General features: G+C 50.1%; 1 protein-coding gene across 8 annotated transcripts in view; it reads right to left on the bottom strand.

Annotated features, from left to right (window-relative positions):
* Positions 1–2,064: 2,064 nt before the first annotated feature.
* Positions 2,065–25,430, bottom strand: part of HERC1 (HECT and RLD domain containing E3 ubiquitin protein ligase family member 1) — a 1,817,725-nt gene continuing 1,794,359 nt past the window's right edge. For all 8 annotated transcript variants that reach the window (XM_085643727.1, XM_085643730.1, XM_085643731.1 and 5 more), the window contains one exon: positions 2,065–2,742. In XM_085643727.1, the coding sequence (XP_085499853.1) occupies positions 2,557–2,742 (186 nt within the window). In that variant the 3' untranslated portion in view covers positions 2,065–2,556. The remainder of the gene's footprint in view (positions 2,743–25,430) is intronic.

Genomic DNA, 25,430 nt, shown 5'->3' with positions numbered 1-25,430 from the left:
CGGCCGCCCTAGTGCTGCTGAGGGTGCAACAATAGTGCATCCCTGACCCTGGGGACCCCTGAGTCTAACCCCAGAACCTTAACTCCCACAGTCGATTACCTGTTTTTCCTCCATAGGATAACATAGACAATTTTCTTCCAAAAAGTTTCCAAGTGTGGATTTTTGAAATGTAAAAATATTCTTTAAAAATTGCACAAATAACCAAAACATATTTACTTACCTGTTTGCAGGAAATGTCAGAGTGCTGATTCTAGGTATCCAGCACTGAGTTAGAAAAGTAACGTAAAAAGTAACTTACCTGTAATTTACTGAAAAAGCCTATTCATTTCAATGTACTGTATTTGCTATGTGTTGCAACCTACTGCAAAGTACAATTTCTATTGCATTTTCAAACTGTTCTATATTCAGCAACTTATCACTGAAAAGTATTTAATGCTTACCTGTGCCAGGCTTGCTTGGTTCTACAAATAAAACAACACAGCATTAAAAATGCAATAGGTCTCACCTTTTATTAAGTTAAAGCAATTTGCTTTGCTATACAATACCATTAGCAGGGTGCTGGTCTCTGATTGGCTGCATTTGGTTAGTACATAATGAGGTGAATGGGTTGCTAAACTCTATGAGAAATTTCGATGTCACTGAATGTAGGACCATTGGTTCCCTGTCTGATGACGGGGAATGATTCAAGCATGTGAAGCTGTGCGAGATCCAGTGCTGGAAAAGTTACAGTTTCCATTTATATTTTCAAGATTCATCTTAGCAGCAAATAATGAGCAATTTCCAACAAGATAAACTCATTTCATTTTAACAGTGCAGTTGCATCTTCACTGAGGTTACCTCCTGATAGCATGATGCTTCATTACTACCACAGTGTTATGGGGCCTTACTGAAGACGCAGACCAGAGATGCACACTGTGCTGATTTTTCTAATTGCTATCATAATCGGGACTGACATCTATGAAACCTATAGCTTCCAAAGCGAGCAGGCTGCACATCGGGGGTACTCCCTTGCTGGCAGAGGTCATTGGGTATTTTAAGCAACATTCAAAGGCAGCAGCAGCCGCCAGCAAGTTTACCTCATTGAAAATTAAACTGCACTAGCTCTTTAAACGAATGATTAACTCCTTGAAAACTGATCAGTATTTACAGCTAAATTAAGTTTACAAAAACAAAATCATGAACTGCATCTATCTCCGTGCTATAGGGCAGTATTGAAGGCACACACCAACGACACATCCTGTGCTGCTTTGAGTGCTACCAGAGTCTTTGCTGAGCCCATAAATGAGGACCATTGTCCTCTGGAGCTAATGCATCTGCTGCTCTAATGAGATCTATGCATCACGGCTTGCCTCTCCAATGTTATCCAAGACTCTACAATATATGGGAACCCAACAGATACCAAACGGGAACATTATTGTCATTGTGTTAAAACAAATAGCACATTCTGTGACTACATCCAAAAGATGCAGACACAGTTCAGGGATTAAGACACCACACAGTCCACTTTTGTAATTCCTTTGAGAACCTGCAGGAATGTATGTGAAATTTAGATGTGAATGAACTGTTCTGCATAAATCTGTTTCTGTATAGAGCGAGCGCAGTCAACGAAGGCATCACGGTGCTAAACAGGCAGCATGTCATCCAGTTTCAGCATCCAATAGTGTTTCTCTCCCTACGAGTACAGGCGTGCACAGTGAGCACAATCGCGTGGGAGCATGTGCTGCCTGCCCACCTGCAACTGTTCTGAAAGAACATAGGAATTATTGGTGGGTGTGGATTAGCCGTTGCCTGGAATATCCCACCGTCCCATAATGTTAACAGTTTTGCATGTCAGAAATTTCATTAATAACAAAAAAATTCCGCATGAATGAAATTTGATTTTTCTTGCCTTTTAGTCCAAACCTTTCTAGTAAAAGTGTAATATTTCCATTCCAATAATAGTTGCATTGTTGCTGAATATTCAGAAAAAATAAAGTTATGGATTCAGGGAGGCCTTGCTCCCTTAAACTCCAGAACACATTAGATTTAACTCATTTTTAACATTAAGAGGCAAAAGCCCACATACTTAAATAGCCTTTAATCACCGCCAATACAAACACACACAATCAAATCATTTATCATAATGTATTTATTTCTTCTTAAGAAAACCTGCACAGGCAATTCAAATAAAAACAAAATAAATATGTGCATGTATACGGAAAACTGGTCTTTCTAATGAACAATTATACACAATGTACAACGCTCCATATTCAACAGGTGGGTATCGAAATTGACTAGCCCCCCCCAAAAAACAAAAATCGACAAAAGCTCTCCATGCAAACTTATGAAAAATGACAAACATATGAAAAAACATACCATTTTCACTTTTTTTGCAGTTTTTATTTTACAGTCACAAAACCACACTACATTCTTTACATTTAGAGTAAAATGTGGCCACTGTTTATAATGTTGGTTTATGATACTAAAACACCCAGGTTTGTCATGAAACTGTGTCACCAGAGTCTGATTCAGGGCACCATTTCATAATAAAAGAAAGATAATAATGTCCACATAACGTTAATAGTCTGTGTCAGACCCCTCTGCATTGTCCACATTCCGCGACAGCATGTAATTGTCCATGTCTATTGACCTACAGTTATTGATAGCATATCGCAAACGCTCTGCCATGACAAGCTGGCTGGAGTAAGGTGGGAGTCGCAGCTGAAAGAAGCAGGTCTGTGAGGTAGGCAAGCTGTCATAAGGCTGTAGGAAACAAGAAAATGAAGTATAAGTATTGCAAAGTGGTTTTGAGAATAAATACTTCCAGTTAAACTGCATTAGAGAAACGTGGTTTGGTGAATAATCAAACAAAGCAAGAACTTAAGGTGAAATCTGTTTCTTTCTAACAAATATCCAATTATACAGCATAACGTTTTGGAGAAATTGAGAGAACAGACCTCTATTGATACAAAATACCTTCTTAATCACTGGAACAGTTGAATAACATGCAAGCTTGCGGGGCAATCTAATAAGGCAAGCCTTAATGCTTCTCATTCACCGGTCTTTTTCAACGTCACAACTGCATTGATGAGCACACAGTGTGTGTGTGTGACCATTCTTCTTTTGGATTACTGCTCATTGGGTTAGTCACTGATGTTTAGTCAATAGCGGGATGCGCTTCTTCCTAGGACTTCAGGTAACATTTTTTTTTCTTGGGATGTCATGATTTTCCAAGTGCAGTGCAGGCGGTGGAGATAATTTAGCAAAACATGAGGGGAGCGTGAGCAAGGAGGTTGCATGCTTGCTTATCAAATGTTTGAGTGTGGGTGTTAACTGACAGTTTCCGAGTTAAATATCAAACAGACTTTTTCCACGTTAAGATGTATTTATTTATTTATTTATTTAAAATATTTATAGAGCGCGGCTGTCACCTGGCAGGTATTCTGGCGCTGGTAGCTACTCCGGGGGTTTATTGCCGGGGGGGGGGGGGGAAATGACTGTGGCTGGCCGGTCTAAAGGGGTGGAGGAAAGAGCCATGTTTTGATTCGTTTCCTGAAGGGGAGGAGATGGGGGATTTGGCGGATATCGACAGGCAGACTGTTCCACAGCTTGGCTGCAGCTACTCTGAGCGATCTTCCCCCCGTCCTGGCCTTCTTACATCTGGGCACTCTCACAAGGCAGGCAGTTGTGGACCTGAGTGTTCTGGTGGGGATGTACCAAGAGAACAGACGTTGAAGAGGTCTGGGTCCTGCACCATGTAGTGCCTTAAAGACCAGGCAGAGGGCCTTGAAGGCAACGCGTTGCTTCAAAGGCAGCCAGTGCAGCTCGGCCAGTGCAGCGGTGGCCGAGGATCTCCTGGTCCATCCAAGAGCCAGTTTGGCTGCTGCCGACTGAACTCGTTGGAGTCTGTCCAGTAGTGTCGCAGGAGATTCAAGCAGCAGGGCATTACAGTAGTCGAGGCGACTAAGAATAGTACACCTGACTACTAGTGCTCTGGCGGAGGCAGGTAGCAAAGGCAAGACCTTGCGCAGCGAGCGCATAAGGCCAGAGCAGGTAGCGACTGTTCTTGAGACCTGCGTTTCCATGCTCAGTTGGTGATTAAGCATGACGCCCAGGTTGCGAACAGTGGTGACAGGTGACGGGTTGTTGGAGTTTTCCGGGGGCCAGAACTCAGCGGGCAGAGGGCGGGGTATGCGACTCGCAGGGCAGAACAGCACCTCGGTTTTCGAGGCGTTGAACTGAAGGGAGTTCTGATGCAACCAGCTCGCAGTGTCTCTTAGACAATCATGGAAGGCTTGCAAGGAGATGGAATCTTCGCCTTCCCAAGAGAAGAGGAGCTGGGTATCGTCCGCATAGTTTACTGTGGTCATGTTATGAGATTTAATTAACGTGACCAGTGGTTTCAAGTAAACATTAAAAAGAATCGGACTGATAGAGGAACCCTGGGGAACACCGTGAGGGACAGGGGAAAAGACCGATTGGAAAGGAGGGAGGGATACGGCCTGTTTTCTTTCGCTGAGGTAGGAGTGAAACCAGATCAGGGCCGTGCCGTCGATCCCTGCCTCTCTCAAGCGCTCGAGCAGAATCCCATGATTGACAGTATCGAATGCGGCAGACAGGTCTAATAAAATCAGGGCCACGGCTTGGCCCCTGTCTGCGCGCATTCGAAGCTCCTCCATGGCAGTGAGCACAGCAGTTTCAGTGCCATGGGCTGGGCGAAAACCAAATTGGAATTCGTCCAGAATGTGGTGCTGCTCGAGGTGGGCTGAGAGGCATTTACTGACCCAACGTTCGAGCACCTTCACCGGGAAAGGTAGGAGTGATATAGGGCGGAAGTTGGATAAACATTCTGGGTTTAGCGTGGGTTTCTTTAGTAGCGGGGTGATAAGCGCTTGCTTCCAGGGGCGGGGAACGAAGCTGCAGCTGAGGGATTGATTACAAATCATCCGGAGAGTGTCAAATAGTTCGTGCCCACATGCTTTCCAGATTTTCGGAGGCAGAGGATCAAGGGGGGATCCCGAGGTGATGCCCTGTGCAACTTTTTCAAACTCGGTTTGAGAAATAAGGGGGAAAGCCAGTAGCCTATTCGTAGGAGGGCAGGCTGACCTCAGAGAGTCAGAATTGGTGGGGCTGACTTCGGGAAGGGTGGGATAAGTGTGTGACGGGGGCGTTGCCAAATTGATGATGATGGTCTCAATTTTGTCAGTAAAAAACTGAGCAAGGCTGTCACAAAGGGACTGAGATGGGGGAATGGGGTTCTTAACGCAGTCGGGATGTAAGATGTTGTCCAGGATCTGAAATATACTTTTTGGACTGTTGGCCGCGTTGGCTATGGTAGAGCAGTAGTAATTCGTTTTACTCTCTGCGATGGCGGATTTGTAGTCACGAAGTGACTTTTTCCAGAGGATTTTATTGTTGTTGCAGTATCCGTGTCTCCACTTTCTCTCAGCCTGTTTGCAGGTTGATTTGAGGGTTTTCAGAGAGTCATTGTACCAGGGAGCGGGTGCTCTACCTTTAGGTTTACAGAGTTTAGGAGGGGCAACAGAGTCCGCGATGGAAGTGATTCTCGAGCTAAGGGATCTGTAATTGTCTTCCACCGAGCTGGTGGAGGAAAACCTTTCCTCCACCTCGAAGACTTTGGTGGAAATGCTGAGTTTTTCTAAAGCTTTCCAGTTCCGATAAGAGAATTGTGGTGGCGGGTGATTTTTGGGCTTACTTGTTGTGGCGTTATTGATGTACAGTTTGATGAGCGAGTGGTCTGTCCAGCTCATGGGTAGAAAGTCGCCTACTTGAGTTAGACCTGGGGTCGAGAAGATAAGGTCAAGCCGGTTGCCTGCGGAGTGAGTGGGGTCCTTTATCAGTTGGTAGAGCCCCACACTATCACAGGACAGCAGAAGGTTGTCTAGACCTGTGTCTAGGCTGCCGTTTGGCCAAAGATTGAAATCTCCTAGGAGTATAAGTTTATTATGAGAGGTTGCCATGTTGGTGATAGTCGTGAGGAGTGCTTGCTGTTGCGAGAGAGAAAAGGCCCCAGGTGGACGGTAGCAGATAATCACCGTAAAGGTGACTCCTTGGTGGCAGTTTATAGTCAAACCAAAGAGCTCGATTCCGGGTACGGGATCTATGTCTAAGGTGTTCATATGCCACGAGGCTCGGAAGATGACGCCAACTCCGCCACCGCGGCCTTTGGGTCTGGGAAGATGAAGAATATTAAAGTTTAGCGGGCAGGCAGCTGCTAAGTCGGTCTCACAGTTTGCATGTGTCCAAGTCTCGGTTAGGAAGAGTACATCCAGATGGTGTGAATCTATAAGGAGATTGATTTCAGTGGCATGCTTCGGTAAAGATCTGACATTCAAAAGGCCTCCTACAGTTAGGTCCTTGTGGGTGAAGTCAGTTACAGGAGAAGCAGTTTCTTCAAAGGTGAGCTTACCTTCGTGCGCAAACCCTCGGAGATTAAGCAGTGCATCCCGAGTATAGCAGGGGAAGAGTGGGCTGTGTAGGGCAGGGTTTGTGGCGCTAGGCGCGTCCTTGTCGCGGACGAGCGCAGACGAGCTTGCCTTAAGCGCGCCTTCGGCGCGCAGTCAACGAGCCCGCTGCGCTCGTCCGCTGCGCTTCCGGTATTGACACATGATTTATAGTGGTCGCTAGTGACGTAGGAGGGGGCGTGGCCAGCAAGAGGTGGGCGTGGCTATAGTTCTCCCTCGGCGGTCAATGGCGCCAAGAACGAGTGGTTTTCCTTTCCCTAACAGCTAATATTCAGCTGCTGTGGAAATGAGGACAGTGTGCAAATCAGGTATTTTTAAATCAATACACAATTACAAGTTTAAAATCACAGTAAAAACGCCTCCCGGCTTTTCGCCTCAGGAGTTAGCAGTGTAATGGAGCAGCGCGAGTCAGCGCGCCCTATTTATCACAACGGAGGGGGCGTGGCCAGCAAGAAGTGGGCGTGGCTATCGTTCTCCCTCGGCGGTCAATGGCGCCAAGAACGAGTGGTTTTCCTTTCCCTAACAGCTAATATTCAGCTGCTGTGGAAATGAGGACAGTGTGCAAATCAGGTATTTTTAAATCAATACACAATTACAAGTTTAAAATCACAGTAAAAACGCCTCCCGGCTTTTCGCCTCAGGAGTTAGCAGTGTAATGGAGCAGCGCGAGTCAGCGCGCCCTATTTATCACAACGGAGGGGGCGTGGCCAGCAAGAGGTGGGCGTGGCTATCGTTCTCCCTCGGCGGTCAATGGCGCCAAGAACGAGTGGTTTTCCTTTCCCTAACAGCTAATATTCAGCTGCTGTGGAAATGAGGACAGTGTGCAAATCAGGTATTTTTAAATCAATACACAATTACAAGTTTAAAATCACAGTAAAAACGCCTCCCGGCTTTTCGCCTCAGGAGTTAGCAGTGTAATGGAGCAGCGCGAGTCAGCGCGCCCTATTTATCACAACGGAGGGGGCGTGGCCAGCAAGAGGTGGGCGTGGCTATCGTTCTCCCTCGGCGGTCAATGGCGCCAAGAACGAGTGGTTTTCCTTTCCCTAACAGCTAATATTCAGCTGCTGTGGAAATGAGGACAGTGTGCAAATCAGGTATTTTTAAATCAATACACAATTACAAGTTTAAAATCACAGTAAAAACGCCTCCCGGCTTTTCGCCTCAGGAGTTAGCAGTGTAATGGAGCAGCGCGAGTCAGCGCGCCCTATTTATCACAACGGAGGGGGCGTGGCCAGCAAGAGGTGGGCGTGGCTAGCAAGAGGTGGGCGTGGCTATCGTTCTCCCTCGGCGGTCAATGGCGCCAAGAACGAGTGGTTTTCCTTTCCCTAACAGCTAATATTCAGCTGCTGTGGAAATGAGGACAGTGTGCAAATCAGGTATTTTTAAATCAATACACAATTACAAGTTTAAAATCACAGTAAAAACGCCTCCCGGCTTTTCGCCTCAGGAGTTAGCAGTGTATCGGTGTCAAACCTTGTTAATGCGGCTAAGCATAACACAAGCTCACATTTGTTGAGTTGTCCTTATGAAGAAACATCGTGTTTGTCCTATTAAGGCAGAAAATATGTTTTACTTCCAACAACGAAACTAGACTAGTTACTCTATGATCACCAGATGCTCTCCCCAAGTCCCAGAAAAATCTGCATTATCACAGCCAATCTCCAAAACGAATTTGAGGTTCAGTATCATCTTGCCCAAAATGCAGATGTACACCTTGCATGGTACCAGACATTTAGAAAACTGGTAAAAACCCATTCCGAATTGTTAGCAGCTATTTAAAAAAATTATTCAACACAGAAGGAAACAGAAAGCTCATGCTTAATTCACTATGTTGGGAAACGAGAACAGGGGAATATACAAAAGAAGTTACCTACTTTTCTGGTGAATACTGTAGTTTCCTGCAGATTCCTTACCTCGTGAATATCTCGGAATCCAGAATGGAACTGGAAATGTTTTTTCTAGCAATAGCTCTGCAGTGCTCTGAGGGAGAGCTATTGCTAGAGCTCTCCTTCAGAGTTCTGCCTATCCATGAAACGAAAACACCAACCCATACATGGCACCCCCTTGTGTGATGGGTTCAGTTCACTACTTTTTGCCTTGCCCACTTGAGCCCTGTGGATACGAACCAAAAGAGCTTACCAATAGCAGCAGGCAATAAAACAGAGGTAACAAGATGGAAACCCTTAGAACTGTATCTAAACAATACAAGGGGAATGGGGAGGATGGTGAGTGATCTGCAGAGTGATATTAGTACGCACCAGAAATATCATTACAGAAGGTAATTTGGGGAGAAGATGTAGCCTTATGGCTAGAGCGGTCGACCTTGAAGCTCGGGAACCGGGTTTGAGTTTTGGCAACAACACTCAACATCCTGTGAATCTGGACTAATCACTTAATCTCCCTGTGCCTAACAAAAAAAAAAAAAAATGAATGTATCCCTCCGTAACGAAACTGGTGCTCATGTAAAGCGCTCTGATACCTGATATCTGCGGTCTAGTTTGCGCGATATAAAAAAACTCATTAAAAAAGTTGTTGAGTTCTACCGATTCATACTTCTTCCTGCAGATTCCTCACCTTATTAATGATTTTTAAAGCCCTAACAACTAAGAAGCAAGACAATAATGCCTACCAAAAATACGAAGGAAGACCAAGTTGTCCCCAGCAAATATCCGCCACTGAGACCCATCTGGCCGGGGCAGCTGATGCAGCTATTGCCTACTGGAATGGAAACCGAAGGGCCCTTCTTGTCCAAGGCATAACACATTTTAATGCAAAAAAAGATCTGCTGCACAGTAGTAAGGTTGGTCATTACTTTGCGTTCTTATTAAAAACCAACAAATTATTGGTGCTCCACTCACTCTGATCTTCTGTGATGAATGTAGGAGATGGCTCGACTAGTTTGAAGCCTGTGGGACCGATCCTACTCGGAAGAATTTGAGGAAGGCCATCCAATTCATGATCTTTCAGAGCAAGGCATCTGAAGGCATTATTCTTCACATTCAGAGCACCCACCAAATAAGCGGACACCAGGAGAACATTCTGTGTTTCAGAGCCTATTGCCACACGAGCAAGTCATTCCAGTACAGTGCCCACATGGTCCTGTCTTCTGAGATAGTATAAGATAGTCCAAAAGAACCAGTTCAATGTGGCCCAAGATGGAGGTAAAAAACGCTTTCAGTGCTAGGTACATGGTACTCAGCTCCAGCACATGTATGTGCATTATTGATTCTGACACCCCAAATAGGAGGGATTCATAACAGAATTTGCTTTTGAGGGCAAAAGGGAGGACCCACTGTGAGGTTGGTAAGGCACATTCACCATTCAAGTTCGGCAAGGACTGGGAGGACTATCTCTGAGCAGCAGTGAACGTCCCCTGATGTTGAAATGGTTACATTCTGAGGCACCACAGGAGGGGACCTCATTTATCACCAGGTATGTGACACCAGAAGGTTGCATGAGGTCATCAAGTTCAAACGATAGAAATCCTTCAGAATAGTAATCAGAGCTTGAGTCCAAAACCTTAGGATCATAGCCTGCATAGCAGAGAGCCTCTGAGACAGAGAAAAGCCCTAATGCGTGATGTGCCCTCAGTCGCGCCAATGAAAGCCACCAACTTGGTTATTCTTAGGTGGGTCAATGAAACAGGGTCAAGGTCAGGAGGAGGGGCAAATGGTGCAAAATATGTGAGGTGAACATACCATCAGATGCGAATAGTCAAAGCACAGAAATACATGGCTGTCTCACTTTCAGAGGGAGGTTGCCACCAAAGTCAACATCTTGATGAAGACTTGAGGAGTGGTCCTAAGACCCAAGAAGGAACCACTACGAATCAGCAGTGTTGGAACTCCGCCAATTAGTGATGGTAACACCTGTGAGCTGGGATAAGTGATCCTCATTCATGGGAACCAAAAATTAGAGAGATTAAAACCCCATGAATCTTTTTTCTGTGGGTAGTTCTGTATAGCCCCTTATTATAGCAAAACCAAGACCAACCCTTCCAAAACTGAGAAGTGGGCAGCTGCACACAGACGGTTGAAGGCGGCTCTGGAAGATAGAACACAAATGGAGGGTCATAGCCCCTGCCAACTGGAGCACCAAGCCATCCATCATGAGGGCCTCCCACAGACTCAGAAAATTGAATACCTTCCACAATCAAAGGGGATCTGAGGTGGCAGAACCAGCTACTGTAGAGGGAGACTGGAACCATGTATGTTAATGGCATCCTTCACATCTCTCTCTCCTGTGAAAGGAGCCTAAAAATAATTCAGTTCAAACCGGCCAGAAGATTGCCATAGCTAGGAAAGTATGCCACAAAAATGGTGGTACTGTTGGAAAAAAATTGTTCAGTCTGGAGGTTCAGTTCCAAGGAGGGTGCTGAGGAGCAGTTGTTCTTGAGGCTCTTCAAGGAGGAGTCTGCTTTCTCAATGGAGAGATCTTGGATCATCATCAAATGCATACCTATTAGGGCAACCTAGATAACCGGGGGGAGGGAGGGAGAGTTTCAATTTTTTTGTTTGTTTTTGTTTTAGTATTGTAGCAAATACATTATTACATAATCACAAGTTTTTTTAAAATATCTGATTGTTTACATATACAGATGATACGAATGCCTTCATTTTTTCCCTCCTTCTCTAACACTAAAAGGCACTGTAATACCTGGGGTTAATATGTATGTGTATCCATTCTGTCGCCGATTACTTGATTGTACTTTATGATCTCAGGATTGCTATTCACTTATTTTTTTTCCCACTGCTGTTATAATATGTGCCATATGTGTAATAACGATTGGAAAAACTCAATAAAATTGTGATGAAAAAAAAAGAGGGCAGCCTAGATGAGTCCAGTAATGTAAATAAGGCATATATGCACAAGGTAACTCCAGTAACTGTTGCAGGGATTCTGCTGACAAGCAGAACTGTGCTTTGAGATGTCAGGACGTCCAAATGTAGGGACTGTGTCTCTCTATCACGCCAGTACCTGGCAGCCCATATCCGGGCTAGCTCACAGTGCCTCACCTAAACTCCTAACTTTTCCAGAGTAGCAGGTGATTTTGGCAAACCTAGAACATGAACCTCTAGTCCCTAAGGGAACCGTGGAAACAGATCATCACCTTTCGTATCTTACTCATGCATGTCCTATTACCAGCAATGACTAAACCTATTTGGCAAGGATGTAGGCATGTGTTGCTGAAGTCTGATCAGCAGCAGGAAGAACTGGAGAGGAGGATGAGAGAACAGGAAGAGCGTAACCCATTTACTGGCTGAATTGTACAAAGTGGAACCAGAAAACCTGGCCAAATTGCGGCTTCCCCACTTAAATTGTGTTATCTTAGGCAAATGTTTTATTTCACCAAAAGAAAATACATTACTTACCTGTAATTGTGGTTTTCCAGTAATAGCATCTTACATAGAGTCACATGCTTGAATCATTCCCGGTCATCAAGGTGGGAGTCTCAGGGTACAATTGAAAAAGCAGTCCAATGTTATACATAGTCCAGTAGGGCTAGAAAAAACTCAGTACAGTAACTTATTCACAACATTACATAACAAATATCTGCAATGCAATAGGTCTCGCATTTACACAAGTGTGAGCTATTGGCATTGTAAATGACAATGCCTTTTATTTATGTTTTGGCTTTTAAAATATAAATAAAAGGCATTGTCATTAACGAGCAAGTTACTTACCTTCGGTAACGATATATTTGTAAGAAACATTAGTAGTGATAGATTCCTTACCTTAGAATTACCCCCAGGCGTCAGACTGGATCTGGAAAGTTTTCGTCAACAGTACCCCTGCGTGTCAGTAGGTGGCGTCGTGCGGCTCCGCATCCATCGTTGGCGTCCTAGTTGCCGAGATGACGTAGCGGGCGCTACTTAGACGCCGCCCACGCGCGCTGACGTCAGTTCTGTACACAAATTTCCGCGCCAGGAATGCAGAGCCATGCAAGATAGTGACCACTGGTGCATTGAAACTAGGGCCCTGAAAAGGATGACCTTAACCCTAGAAATGAGTTCGCAGAACGGGGAGGATGGTTGGGGCGGTATGGAATCTACCACTAGTAATGTTTCTTACAGATCTATCATTACCAAAGGTAAGTAACTTATTCATCTGAAAGAAACACATAGTGATAGATTCCTTATCTTAGAATAGATACCCCAGCAATACCAACCCCGGAGGTGAGTCTGCGAACCAAAATCACACCACGAAGTCCCAGAGAACAGAACGGCCAAAGAAGCCATCTCTCCGGACTTGGCTGTCCAGGCAATAATGCTTAGTAAACAAACGTGTGCAGCGAGGCCCAAGTGGCTGCCTGACAGGTGTCTTGCAGGGGGACACCACGTCCCAATGCAGTAGTAGCTGGAGTTGCTCTAGTGGAATGAGCATGCAGCCCCACAGGAGGCTCTTTTTTAGCCAAAGTGTAACAGGCTTTGATACACAAGACGACCCTGCGGGAGATGGTCCTCTTGTGTACCGCTTGACCTTTCTTGGTGCCAACCTAACCAACAAAGAGTTGGTCATCCACCCGGAACTGTTGTGTGCGGTTGAGATAAAATGAGAGCACATGTTTTGGGTCCAGACGGTGGAGCCTCTCTTCCTCTCTGGAAGGTTGCGGAGGCGGAAAGAAGGTGGGCAAGGTAATGGTCTGCCCAATGTGAAAGGCTGTAATACCTTTTGGCAAAAAGAAAGGATGGGGCCTGAGCACAACCTTGTCCAGATGGACAGACAGAAAAGGAGGTTTACAAGAAAGAGCCTGGAGCTCACACACTGGTGATGGTAACCAGGAAGGCAGTCTTCAAAGTCAAGAGACGAAGAGGACAGTTGTTAAGGGGCTCGAAAGGGGCACACATAAGATAAGTAAGAACCCGATTCAAGTCCCACTGTGGCATCACAAACAGAATAGGAGGGAAAAGGTGTGTAATGCCTTTGAGAAATCTATTTACAGCCGGGGACTTGAAAAGAGAGGGCTGATCAGGGAGCCTGAGAAAGGCCGAAATGGCAGAAAGATAACCTTTGATAGTGGCCAGAGCAGAGCCCTGCCGGGCCAAAGAAAGACGGAACAAAAGTACCTCAGAAAGAGGGGCTTAAAGAGGATCCACAGCCTTTGCTGTATAACATGACACAAACTTGTTCCACCTGCAGGCGTATACCACTTTAGTGGAGGGACGCCTGACTGCCAAAATGACATCACAAACTTCAGGAGGCAATTCGAAAGGAATCAACTGCCGCCGCTCAAACTCCACGCGAAGAGGTGAGGCTGGACAGGTTCGGGTGGAGGACCGTCCCCTGCTGCTGTGACAGAAGATCCTCCCGAAGAGGCAGTCGGATCGGGGGATCGATGCTCATACTGAGTAGCTCGGGATACCACACTCTTCGAGCCCAGTCCGGGGACACAAGGATGACTTGTGCCCGGTCGCGCCTGATCTTCTTCAGCACTCTGGGCACACTCGTGACGAAAAGCGTCGCCGAGCGAGTGCCGCCTTGGAATTTCCAACGTGCGGAACTGATGACATTGTGCGTTCTCTTCGGTGGTGAATAGATCTAACCAAGGCTCTCCCCACTGCTGAAAAGAGACATTGCGCCACCTCCAAGTCAAGACGCCATTCGTGATCCATCATGCACCTGCGGCTGAGTTCGTCTGCCCTGGCGTTCAGAGAACCTGCCAGGTGTTGAACGACCAGGAAAACACCCTGATGTTCCAGCCATGTCCGGAGGCGCAGAGCCTCCTGACAGAGGGTCCACGACCCCACCCCGCCTTGCTTGTTGCAGTACCATATGGCGGTGGTGTTGTCTTTGAACATCTGCACTACTCTCCCCTTGACAGAGGGAAGGAATGCCTTCAGTGCAAGCCGGATCGTCCGAAGCTCCAGAAGGTTGATATGGAGCTTGAACTCCGCCAGAGACCAGAGGCCTCTGATATCCACCTCTCCCATGTGGCCGCCCCATCCCAGGAGGGACGCATCCGTCACCACTGTTATCTCCGGTTGGGGAAGGGAGAGGGATCTGCCATCGACCCAATGCCGGTTCGTGAGCCACCACTGCAACTGTTGTGCAGTGCCCTCTGAGATCTGGACGTGATCAGACAGGTTCCCCTGATGCTGCGCCCACTGTAACTTCAGGTCCCACTGCAGAGCCCACATATGCCATCTGGCATGATCGATCAGCAGGATGCAGGAGGCCATGAGGCCGAGCAGCCTCAGGGTCACCCTGACCGAAACACGGGACAAGGACTGAAACATTGGAATCCGAGCCTGAATATCCCGGACTCGCTGTTCGGGAGGATAGAACCAAAACTGCGCCGTGTCCCAAACCGCTCCAATGAAGAGGAACTTCTGAGAGGGAAACAGGTGCGACTTTGGCACGTTGATGGAGAACCCCAGCAAATGCAGGAGGTCGGCCGTAGTCTGGAGGTGGGAGACGACTGTCTGGGGTGAGCCCGCCTTCAACAACCAGTCGTTGAGATAGGGGAAGACTGAAACCCCTGATCTACGCAGATGAGCTGCGACCACCGCCATGACTTTCGTGAACACCCGAGGGGCGCTGTTAAGGCCAAAGGGAGCACGGTGAACTGAAAATGCTCGTGGCCTACCGTGAACCGCAGGTAGCGTCGGTGGGCCCGCAGGACTGGGATGTGGAAGTAAGCGTCCTGCAAGTCCAGCACTACCATCCAGTCTTGTGGGTCGAGAGCAGACAAGACCTGAGCCAAAGTGAGCATCTTGAACTTCTCTTTGCAGAGGAAGCGATTGACGTTCTGGAGGTCTAGACGCAGGCCCTTGTCCTTCTTTGGCACCAGAAAGTAGTGGGAATAACAACCACGACCTACTTCTGGTGTCAGAACGCGCTCGATTGCCCACTTGGCCAAGAGGATCGCAACTTCCAGCTGAAGAAGCACCAAGTGATCCCCCGACATGCAGTGGTACCGAGGTGGCATGGCTGGAGGAGCAGTCTCGAAGGGGAGGGAGTAGCCCCTTCGCACTACCCTCGCCCTACCTCTAAAACCCACCTGTCCAATGTGATGGTGCGCCAGTGGGGGAGGTGATGGCGAAGCCTGCCACCCTCTGGCGTTTGATGGGACTGAAAGTTCGGACTAGGAAGGTTTGGAGGGAGTAGTGGCCGGGGTGGAGGTGGACTGACCCGCTCGCTGGCCCCTTGGTCCGCCACGGTGGAACTCGCGTCCGCGCTGGGATTGCTGCGCAGGCTTGTGGCTCTGTAGCGAACACTGCGGAGTGCCCTTTCCGGTGCCACGAAAGGAGCGAAAAGCAGAAGTCGGAGAAGGGCGGACTGCAGAGAGTCCAAAGGCCTTGGCCGTAGCCCGTGAGTCCTTAAACCGCTCCAACGCACTGTCAGCTTTGTCGCTGAAGAGGCGACGGCCATCAAAAGGCATGTCTAGAAGTGTGCTTTGGACATCCCTCGAAAATCCAGTTGACCTCAACCTGGCGTGGCGTCTGACCGCCACCGTCATTGCAATCGATCTGCCCAGTGAGTCGGCGGTGTCTAGGCCACAACGAATCATAAACTTAGCTGCGTCTCTCCCCTCTGCAACAGCCTGGGAGAGAGCTGTCCGGGCCTCCTCCGGACACTGAGGCAGCACTTGCACCACCGTATCCCACAGAGAGAGGGAATAACAGCCCAAGAGGCATGCGATGTTCACGGACCGCAGCGCAGAACTGGCCGAAGAAAAAATCTTCTTTCCGAACTTATCCAGTTTCTTGGATTCCCTATCCGGTGGTTTGGAAGGGAAGGCGGAGGGGAAGCGGAGGCTTGGACAACCAAGCTCTTGGGGGTGGGGTGTTGGGAGACGAAAATGGGGTCACCAGAGCTGGGCGATGGCGTTGGGCCACGTTCCTATCCACAGGAGCCCCTGTGGTGGGCTTGGACCAGATGCCCAAAAGAACGTCAGAAAGTGCTTCATTGAAGGGAAGCAGCGGCTCCGCAGAAGTAGCTGCTGGCTGAAGCACTTCTGTCAGGAGGTTAGTCCTGACGGCACCAGTAAGGAGCACAAGGTGTAGGGCCTCTGCTGCCCTACGCACCACAGCATAACTACCACCCTCCTCCGTAGCCACGGTAGGAGGAGACAGCATGCCAAGGTCTGGTGAGGTATACAGACCACTGGCTTCTCCCAACTCCTCTGCCCAGTCCTGTTCATACTTGCAATCAGCTACGAGAGGGTCCTCAGACTCCTCGCAGTCCTCCCCTTCCTCCTCAGGCTGTACAACAGGCCTAAAATAAGGAGCAGGGACATGGGGATAGAAATCCCTGAGCAACATCGAGAACGGCATCGATCGATGCCAGCCCAACAGTGCGTCCACTTCGGGGCTGAAACCGGGGTCGATGTCGTCCCGCGGAGCGGGCGACGTCGGAAGTGGTGCCAGTGGGGTCGACGTCGGTGGAGGTGTTATAAGGTCAACCGGCGTCGCCCGGGATCCTGGCCTGGATCCAGGGGGGTCCTCCGGCGCTGGGGCCGGAGCCGGCAGCAACGCCGGGGCCGGATCTGCCGGCTATGTAAGGCAAGGACCCCCAGTCGGGACCGCAGGGCTCAAAGGCGCACCAACGCGACCCGACGGCCCAAAGAGACGAGCCATGGCCAACAGGAATTCCTGTATTTGGGCCGGAGTCGCTGACGGACCCGGGAAGGACGGGTAGGCTAGCGGCGACTCCACAGGCTCTGTCGGAGCCGCGGGGGAGGCATCACCCGCACCTTCAGCCGTTTCGTGCGACCGGCAAGGGGAAGTCGGAGAACGATGACGTTTCTTCGGCTTCTTGTGCTTCGTCTTACCTGACCCCGAGTGTGAAGACTTGGATCCCGAAGATCGATGGTGATAACGCAGCGCACGGTCCCTCGACCTCCCACGGGATCGGGACCTGGAGTGGTGCAGAGCCGACTGCCGGGCCTCCAGCAACTTTTGGGACCGCTCCCGCAAAGACTTCGGCACCATGGTCTGGCAGTCGGGGTACGGCTTGGGGTCGTGGTCGCGCCCCAGGCAGAAAACACACACTTGGTGCGGGTCCGCGACGCCATTTCAGCGACCACGACACCAACGACGGACACTCAGCTGCACGACGCCACCTACTGACGCGCAGGGGTACTGCGGACGAAAACTTTCCTGATCCAGTCTGACGCCTGGGGGTAATTCTAAGGTAAGGAATCTATCACTATGTGTTTCTTTCAGATAATGCCAATAGCTTAAACCCTCGCAAATGTGTGACCTAATGCATTCCAAATGCTTGAAGGCATCGTTGAGTTGCCCCCATCTGTCTCCCATGGCCCCTGAATAGCTCCCCATTTGCTACGAGTTAAATAAACAAGCCGGTGGTCAACCTTCAGGACCCACTGGTCCTAGGTAATGTTTGCCAGCTGGACAAGCAAACATTATCTTGCTCCCTTATTGACTGCAGATGACAGCCTAAGGGTGTGTTAGAGCAACTTCGCAAAGGCAACGGAAGACTTACCATGCTGGTGGCCATGTGCTTTGCCACCACCACATCCCATGGAGTCACGAAAGAGTTGAACAGGCTGAGCTGGTTGCCTTGTGTGGTAAAACAGACCCCAGGAGTAACCTCTGACCCTTTAGAACTATTGGTGGAATAAGCAGGGAACAGTAAGTCCAAGGAGCAGGCCGTAACACAGCTATCTTTGAACTGCTCCAAAGTTGAATCTGCCTGGTTTCCAAATAACTTGGAGCTGTCAAAAGGAATATCTATAAGGGATGCCAGCATATCCCTGGAAAAATCCAATGGTGAGCAAATAGGCATGACAGCTATTACACATTAGTGCCATAGCATGACCGACAGTTTCTGGTGCCCTGGTCAGCCTGTAAAATGAACTTGGTCGTGTCATGTCTGTTGTGCACTGTCTTGTTGAAAATATTCTGACCTCCTCAGGAAGGGCAGAAACAATCTTGCTCGCTATATCCTAGAGGGCTTGAGAGAATCTCCCTAATAATCAAACATCATTCAAACACCACAATGCCAAACTGGCACAAGAGAACACCCTGTTGCCAAATGCATCAATGTGCCTCAATTCTCTGTCAGGCGGATCAGTAGCTGGCCAAAGCTGAACTAAGAGACTCTCGGGCATGGGTTGTTGAGTCAAAAAAGGCTGAATCATCTAGAGCAGCCCTCAGTCACCAAGTGATGAGGCCACTTACAGGTGGCACCAAATATTCCACAGTCAAGGTTTCCCTCAGAGGTAACAATGGCTCTGACGTTGAAGTCCCAGGGTGGAATATTCTGTTTGCAAATTCACTTTAGTTGCCAATTTTAGTTTCAATACCTCTGCAACTCTACAGACCACCACTGAAAAGGAGGCACTTTCCTAGGTGGGAGCCCCAATAGGCAGTCCAATCCAGTCTTAAAGAGTCTAAATACAGACCAGCATAAGTATAGTGAGGGTGTAACCCTATACAACCTGCTTCTTATCATTAGGGGCGAGCCACTGAAAGCTTGAGCCAGGCTCTGGCTCAGCTCGAGGTCCTATTGGAACCTTGAGTGCATAACGAGCTGAGCTTTCATGTGGCTTCTGCCTGCCTCCCTCTTCCCAGGATGTGGCTGTAGGAGAGTAGGGTCTGCTTTCTATGTTCACCCCCACTTTTTGCTTTTGCTTCACTGGTTTTCGACTTAGATGTGGCTGTGGGCCTGCTAATCAGACCCACGGCCCAGCTGTTCTCTCTCTAAATTCATACTATGTACTTTTGGTACATAACCCAATTGGTAAGGATCACCTTCTAGGGCCCTGTACAGTGTACCTTAGGTACCCAGGGCATAGGTGTACCCTAGGCCTACCAGGGGCTGCAGCATGTATTATGCCACCCCTGGCTGGCCTTCCATTATGACACAACTGGCTGATCACTCAGCTAGGGCAAGGTTGTGTAATCACCCCTTGCTTAGGTGTAGTATTCCTATACCTACCTTCTATATAGACACATGGGTAACCTATCAGTCACTCCTATGGCAGGCCTTAACAATCCTGAAGGCAGAGTGCTTGGTAACATGTGAGATGGTGCTCTAGCATGAGCTGAGCCTGTCTGCAGCTTTCGGAACCATGTCCTTATAGCTGTTCTATGATATCGCCTACCATATACTCTTAAAGTGCCTTATAATCCTCGCGGTTATGGTAACTATGGTTTGGCTTTATCAAAACATGTCGTCTAAGGTGTCTAACACTTTGGAATACTACCCCCACACCATTTCTGGCGGTGAGGATAGTATTCCCCCCTTCTAGAGGGAGAAGACATGTTGAAGACCTACTACCCGGTTAAAGTTAACCAGAGCCCCAGCATCACAAAATGGATGCTGCTGCCACAGACACAAGTCTGACCTCCTGCTGCTGGGAGTCCTTCCAGCGAGGGAGGCTTGGACAATAGGTTTCCTGCCGTGGGAGGTGCTAGCACCACCCTAGACAGGCCTTAGTGTATTGGGGCAGGGAGGGATGAATGAAACGAGATACTGCCTGGGGCACACAAGGTGTCCCATGCATAGTCCAGTTCAAACCGGTGCTGGGGCACTCCAGCCCCAGTCCTGGCGCGAAACTGGACAAAGGGAAGGGGGTGTAACCACCTCCCTCCCTGGTCCCACCCATAGGAGGGACCTAGCAGGTAACCCAGCCCCCCAGATTAGTATAAGAGTGGGAGCTGAGTCCCTAGGACTTTGGATTATCCTGATAACTGAAACTTGAACAGAAACTCTGGACCTTCGACATTCGACTACGGAAGAAGACTGAAGAATCTCCCTGGTGGCCAAGGACAGGCCACCCTGTGCAAACAGGCACCATCAAGCAACCTGCCGTTTGCTTTGCTCAACGTTCTACGAGGAACCGACTGCAGAGCCCGACCAGCGCCTTGACTTCCAGACTTCTCCGACCCTGATCCACATCCACAGCAAAGCTGAGATCCGTGGAGGCGACGAGAGACGTGGGACCGGCTACCTGGGAAAATTGGCTACCTGCTTCCAGCGCAGCTTCTGAGGCATCCTCGAAGTTGTGCTCTGGGTATTGAGAAGCCCCAACCCCTTAGCACCATCTGCACCGAAGATCAGCCCTCCACACTCCATGAGTTCTGCATGGGGCCCTTCGGCATTTTCCTGCTCGACGCGTCTGTCCGGTTGCTTGCCCGTTGGCTAGTGACCTCTGTGACGACGAACCTTGAACTTTCCACCGCTGGTTTGGCTCCTCCAGACTGGCCCTTGCTTCCCTGTGAAAGAGAAGCACCTCAGGCCTTCCTGGTCTGCAACAGAAGCGAATCCTTCATTCTGCGTGGCTTGCGCTTGCCAAGTCTTGTTGTGTCCCAACTCGACATCGACGCCGCCGACAGCAAGAGCCCTCGTGGGACAGCTCGCCTCCTGGTTCTGGTCGTCCTCGACGCCTCCTGGTACCCGTGGCTGCTGCGACAAGCTTCACCTCTTCACCTGCATCTTCACGACATCGCCTGGTTCCTTCCTGGTTCCATCCCTGCTCCTGGCTGGTGACCTAGACTCTGTCCCCTCTGCTTGCAGGTATCCTCCTTCCTGATACCATCCTTGGAATCCACCGGACACTCTTCACTGACTGCCTGTCAGCATCTTTTCTTCAGGCATCCATAGGAGTCGACGACGAAACCCGACGCAAGTTCACACCTATGCACCCGCAGCCCGTGGGCTAGGTAACTTGAGTACTCCGGTGCTCACAAGGGTATTGACTATCCTAGTGTCTAGTTTCCAAGTCTCTAACTCCTAGTTCCTTCCGAATTGTCCTAAAACTCTTTAATTCTAAATACTGCTATTTCTATCGATTTTAACGCATTACGCGTGAGTGTTTCCACTCTGCACCTGAATCCCGTGGGCCTCCCACTGCCTAACAACTGATAGGATAGTGTAGCCCCAGCGATTACCTAGGCCTAGGCCTAACCTGTGTTCGTGACAGTGGTTCTTATACCACTTACTTAGTGTATGGTTTGCGTGGCCCCTAGGGCCTAACTGTATTACTTACCTGTGTGACTTATGTATGCTTAAATAAGACTGTGTTGTACTTACCTCGAATCTCATAAAGAGTGCTGAGGGTTTGACTAGAATAAATACATTCTATTTTTATAATATATCTGTTGTGGTGTCCTTTCATTTGGTATTCAAGGGATTGCAAATGGTATATCAGCTGGCTTCACATGCCATACAGAGTTTAGCCCAAGACTGCTCTTGTCCATGCTACCACTAGGATAGCTGGTCTATAAGGTTGACTTTACAACCAATCACCATAAGGGTTGTTTGGACTGATACAAGGTGTACACTAGAACTAGTGACATCATATATCAGGCCAACTTCTCACATCACTCACTCTTCTGGCAGAGGTGATGGCAACCAGGGAAGCAATCTTGAGAGTCAGAAGACGAAGAGGACAGTTATGAAGCGGCTCAAAGGGAGCGCATATTAGATAAGTTAACACCAGATTCAAGTCCCACTGAGGCATTACAAAGGGAACAGGAGGGAACATGTGAGTAATGCCTTTCAAGAATCTATTGACAACAGGGGACGTGAAAAGAGAAGGCTGATCAGGAAGCCTCAAGAAGGCTGAAACAGCTGAAAGATAGCTCTTGATGGTGCCCAGAGGAAAGAGGAAAACCTCAGAAAGAGGGGCGGAAAGGGGATCCACAGCCTTTGCTGTGCACCATGCCACAAATTTGTTCCACCTGCAGGCGTATACCGTTTTAGTGGAGGGACGCCTGGCTGTCAGAATGACATCACAGACCTCAGGAGGCAAGTCAGATGGCATCAACTGCCGCCGCTCAATCTCCACGCATGGAGGTGGAGGCTGGACAGGTTCGGGTGGAGGACCATCCCCTGCTGCTGCGACAGAAGGTCCTCCTGAAGAGGCAGTCGAATCGGGGGATCGATTGACAGACTGAGTAGCTTGGGATACCAGTATCTTCGTGCCCAATCCGGAGGCACAAGGATGACTTGGGCCCGGTCGCGCCTGATCTTCTTCAGCACTCTGGGCAGAAGTGGTATAGGCAGAAAGGCGTATAACAGACCGCAACTCCACTCGCGAGGAAAAGCGTCGCCGAGCGAGTGCTGCCTTGGAAATTCCAACGTGCAGAACTGATGACATTGCGCGTTCTGTTCGGTGGCGAATAGATCTAACCAAGGCTCTCCCCACTGCCGAAAGAGGCCTTCCGCCATGTCAGAGTTCAGACGCCACTCGTGATCTATCATGCACCGGTGGCTGAGTTTGTCCGCCCTGGCGTTCAGAGAGCCCGCCAGATGTTGAACCACCAGGGTGATGCCCTGATGTTCCAGCCATGTCCAGAGACGCAGAGCCTCCTGACAAAGGGTCCACGACCCCACCCCGCCCTGTTTGTTGAAATACCACATGGCGGTGGTGTTATCCGTGAACACCTGCACTACACTTCCCCGGACAGAGGGAAGGAATGCCTTCAGTGCAAGCCGGATCGCCCGCAGCTCCAATAGGTTGATATGGAGCCGGGACTCCGTCGGAGACCAGAGGCCCCTGATCTCCGCCTCTCCCACGTGGCCCCCCCATCCCAGGAGGGACGCATCCGTCACCACTATGTGCTCCGGTTCGGGTAGGGAGAGGGATCTGCCACTGACCCAATCGCGGTCCGTGAGCCACCACTGCAACTGTCTTGCAGTGCCCTCCGAGATCAGGACGTGGTCGGACAGGTTGCCCTGATGTTGAGCCCACTGGAACTTCAGGTCCCACTGCAGAGCCCGCATCCGCCACCTGGCGTGATGTACCAGCAGGATGCAGGAGGGCCATCAGACCCAGCAGCCGTAGGGCCATCCTGACTGAAACTCGGGATAAAGGCTGAAAGATCGGAATCAGAGCCTAAATATCCTGAACCCGCTGTTCGGGAGGATAGACCCGAAACTGCGCCGAGTCCAGAACCGCTCCGATGAAGAGGAGCTTCTGGGAGGGACTAAGATGCGACTTTGGCACGTTGATGGAGAACCCCAGCAAATGCAGGAGGTCGGCCGTAGTCTGGAGGTGGGAGACTACTGTTCGGGGCGAGCCCGCCTTCAACAACCAGTCGTCGAGATAGGGGTAGACTGAAACCCCTAATCTGCGCAGATGAGCTGCGATCACCGCCATCACTTTCGTGAACACCCGAGGGGCACTGGTGAGGCCGAAGGGGAGCACGGTAAACAAAGTGCTCGTGGCCTACCGTGAACCGCAGGTAACGCCGGTGGGCCGGCAGGACGGGGATGTGGAAATAGGCGTCCTGCAAGTCCAACGCTACCATCCAGTCTCCAGGGTCTAGGGCAGCCAGAACCTGAGCTAAAGTCAGCATCTTGAACTTCTCCTTCCGGAGGAAGGCGTTGACGCTCCGGAGGTCCATGATAGGGCGTAGGTCCCCTATGCCCTTCTTGGGAACCAGAAAGCAGTGGGAGTAACAACCCCGTCCTACTTCTGGACCAGGAACGCGCTCGATGGCCCCCTTGGCCAAGAGGGCTGTAACTTCCTCCTGCAGAAGTTGCAAGTGATCCCCCGACATGCGGTGGAACTGCGGTGGCATGGCTGGAAGGGTCGCCTCGAAGGGGAGGGAGTAGCCCCTTCGGACGATTTGCAGCACCGACCTCTCCGAAGTGATGGTACGCCAGTGGAGCAGGTGATGGCGAACTCTGCCTCCCACTGGCGTGGAATGGGCCTGAAAGCTCGGACTAGGAAGGCTTTGAGGCAGATGCTGCGGGAATGGATGTGGACTGACCGGCTCTCTGTCCCCCTGCTCCGCCACAGCGGAATCCACGTCCGCAACCGCGTTGAGGCTGGTTCTGCGTCCTGTGGGTGGACAAACGTGCGGGGGCACCCCTTCCTTAGCCACGAAAGGGGCAAAAAGCAGAAGTTTGCTGACGCTGGGCCGACCGGCCCAAGGACTTGTCCGTAGCCCTGGAGTCCTTAAAGCGCTCCAGCGCACTATCTGCTTTGTCGCCAAAAAGGCGACGGACATCAAAGGGCATGTCCATGAGAGTGCTCTGGACATCCCCTGAAAAGTTCGGGGACCTCAGCCAGGCGTAACGACGATTCGCCACCGTCGTTGCAATCGCTCTACCCAGCGAGTCATTGGTGTCAAGTCCACATCTGATGGAATACCGTGCTACATCACGCCCCTCAGCAAGAGCCTGGGTGAGCCGTGTCCTGGCCTCCTCTGGACACTGGGGCAGCACGTCCGCCACCGTATCCCACAGAGAGTGGGTGTAACGGTCCAAAAGGCACGCGGTATTAATGGACCGCAACCTCAGACTGAGGGAGGAAAACAGTTTCTTGACGAACTGCTCCATCCTTTTGGATTCCCGATCCGGAGGTGCGGACGGGAAGGCGGTTTGGGACGTGGAGGCCTGGATAACCAGACTCCCAGGGGTGGGGTGTACAGACAGAAAGCTGGGGTCGCCCGGAGCTGGGCGGTGGCGCGGGCCCACGTTCCGATCCACGGGAGAGACTGTGGAGGGCTTGGACCAAGTGCCTATCAGAATGTCGGTGAGGGCCTCATTAAACTGCAGCAGAGGCCCTGAAGAGCTTACTGGCGGTTGAAGCACCTCAGTGAGGAGGTTAGTCCTCACGGCCGCTGCAGGGAGCTCCAGGCGCAAGGCCTGGGCTGCCCTGCGCAGCACCACAGCATAAGCCATAAGTAGCACCCTCCTCCGTAGCCACGGAAGGAGGAGAGATGAAACCAGTGTCAGGCGAAGTGTCTGAACCACTGGCGTCCCCCAGCTCAACTGCCCAGTCCTGACTTAACTGGCACTGCTGTGCCAGAGGGTCCTCAGACCCCTCCCAGTCCTCCCCTTCATCCATGTCCTGGTAAACAGGCATAAATGACGGAGCAGGGTCATAGGTGAAAGGCTCACCCATCGACGCCGGAGACGGCGCCGAGAGGCGCCACTCCGACGCCGGACCGTGGCTGAAACTAGGGACGGCGTCGTCCGAGGACGGCGCTGGGAGCGACACCATGGGGGTCAGCGCCATCGGAGGAGTCGTGAGGTCAACTG

Source organism: Triturus cristatus, chromosome 3_1, assembly GCF_964204655.1.
Source record: "Triturus cristatus chromosome 3_1, aTriCri1.1, whole genome shotgun sequence".
Classification (NCBI taxonomy): domain Eukaryota; kingdom Metazoa; phylum Chordata; class Amphibia; order Caudata; family Salamandridae; genus Triturus; species Triturus cristatus.
The sequence above is the reverse complement of the archived record's forward strand: the minus strand, read 5'-3'. Positions and strand labels throughout refer to the sequence as shown.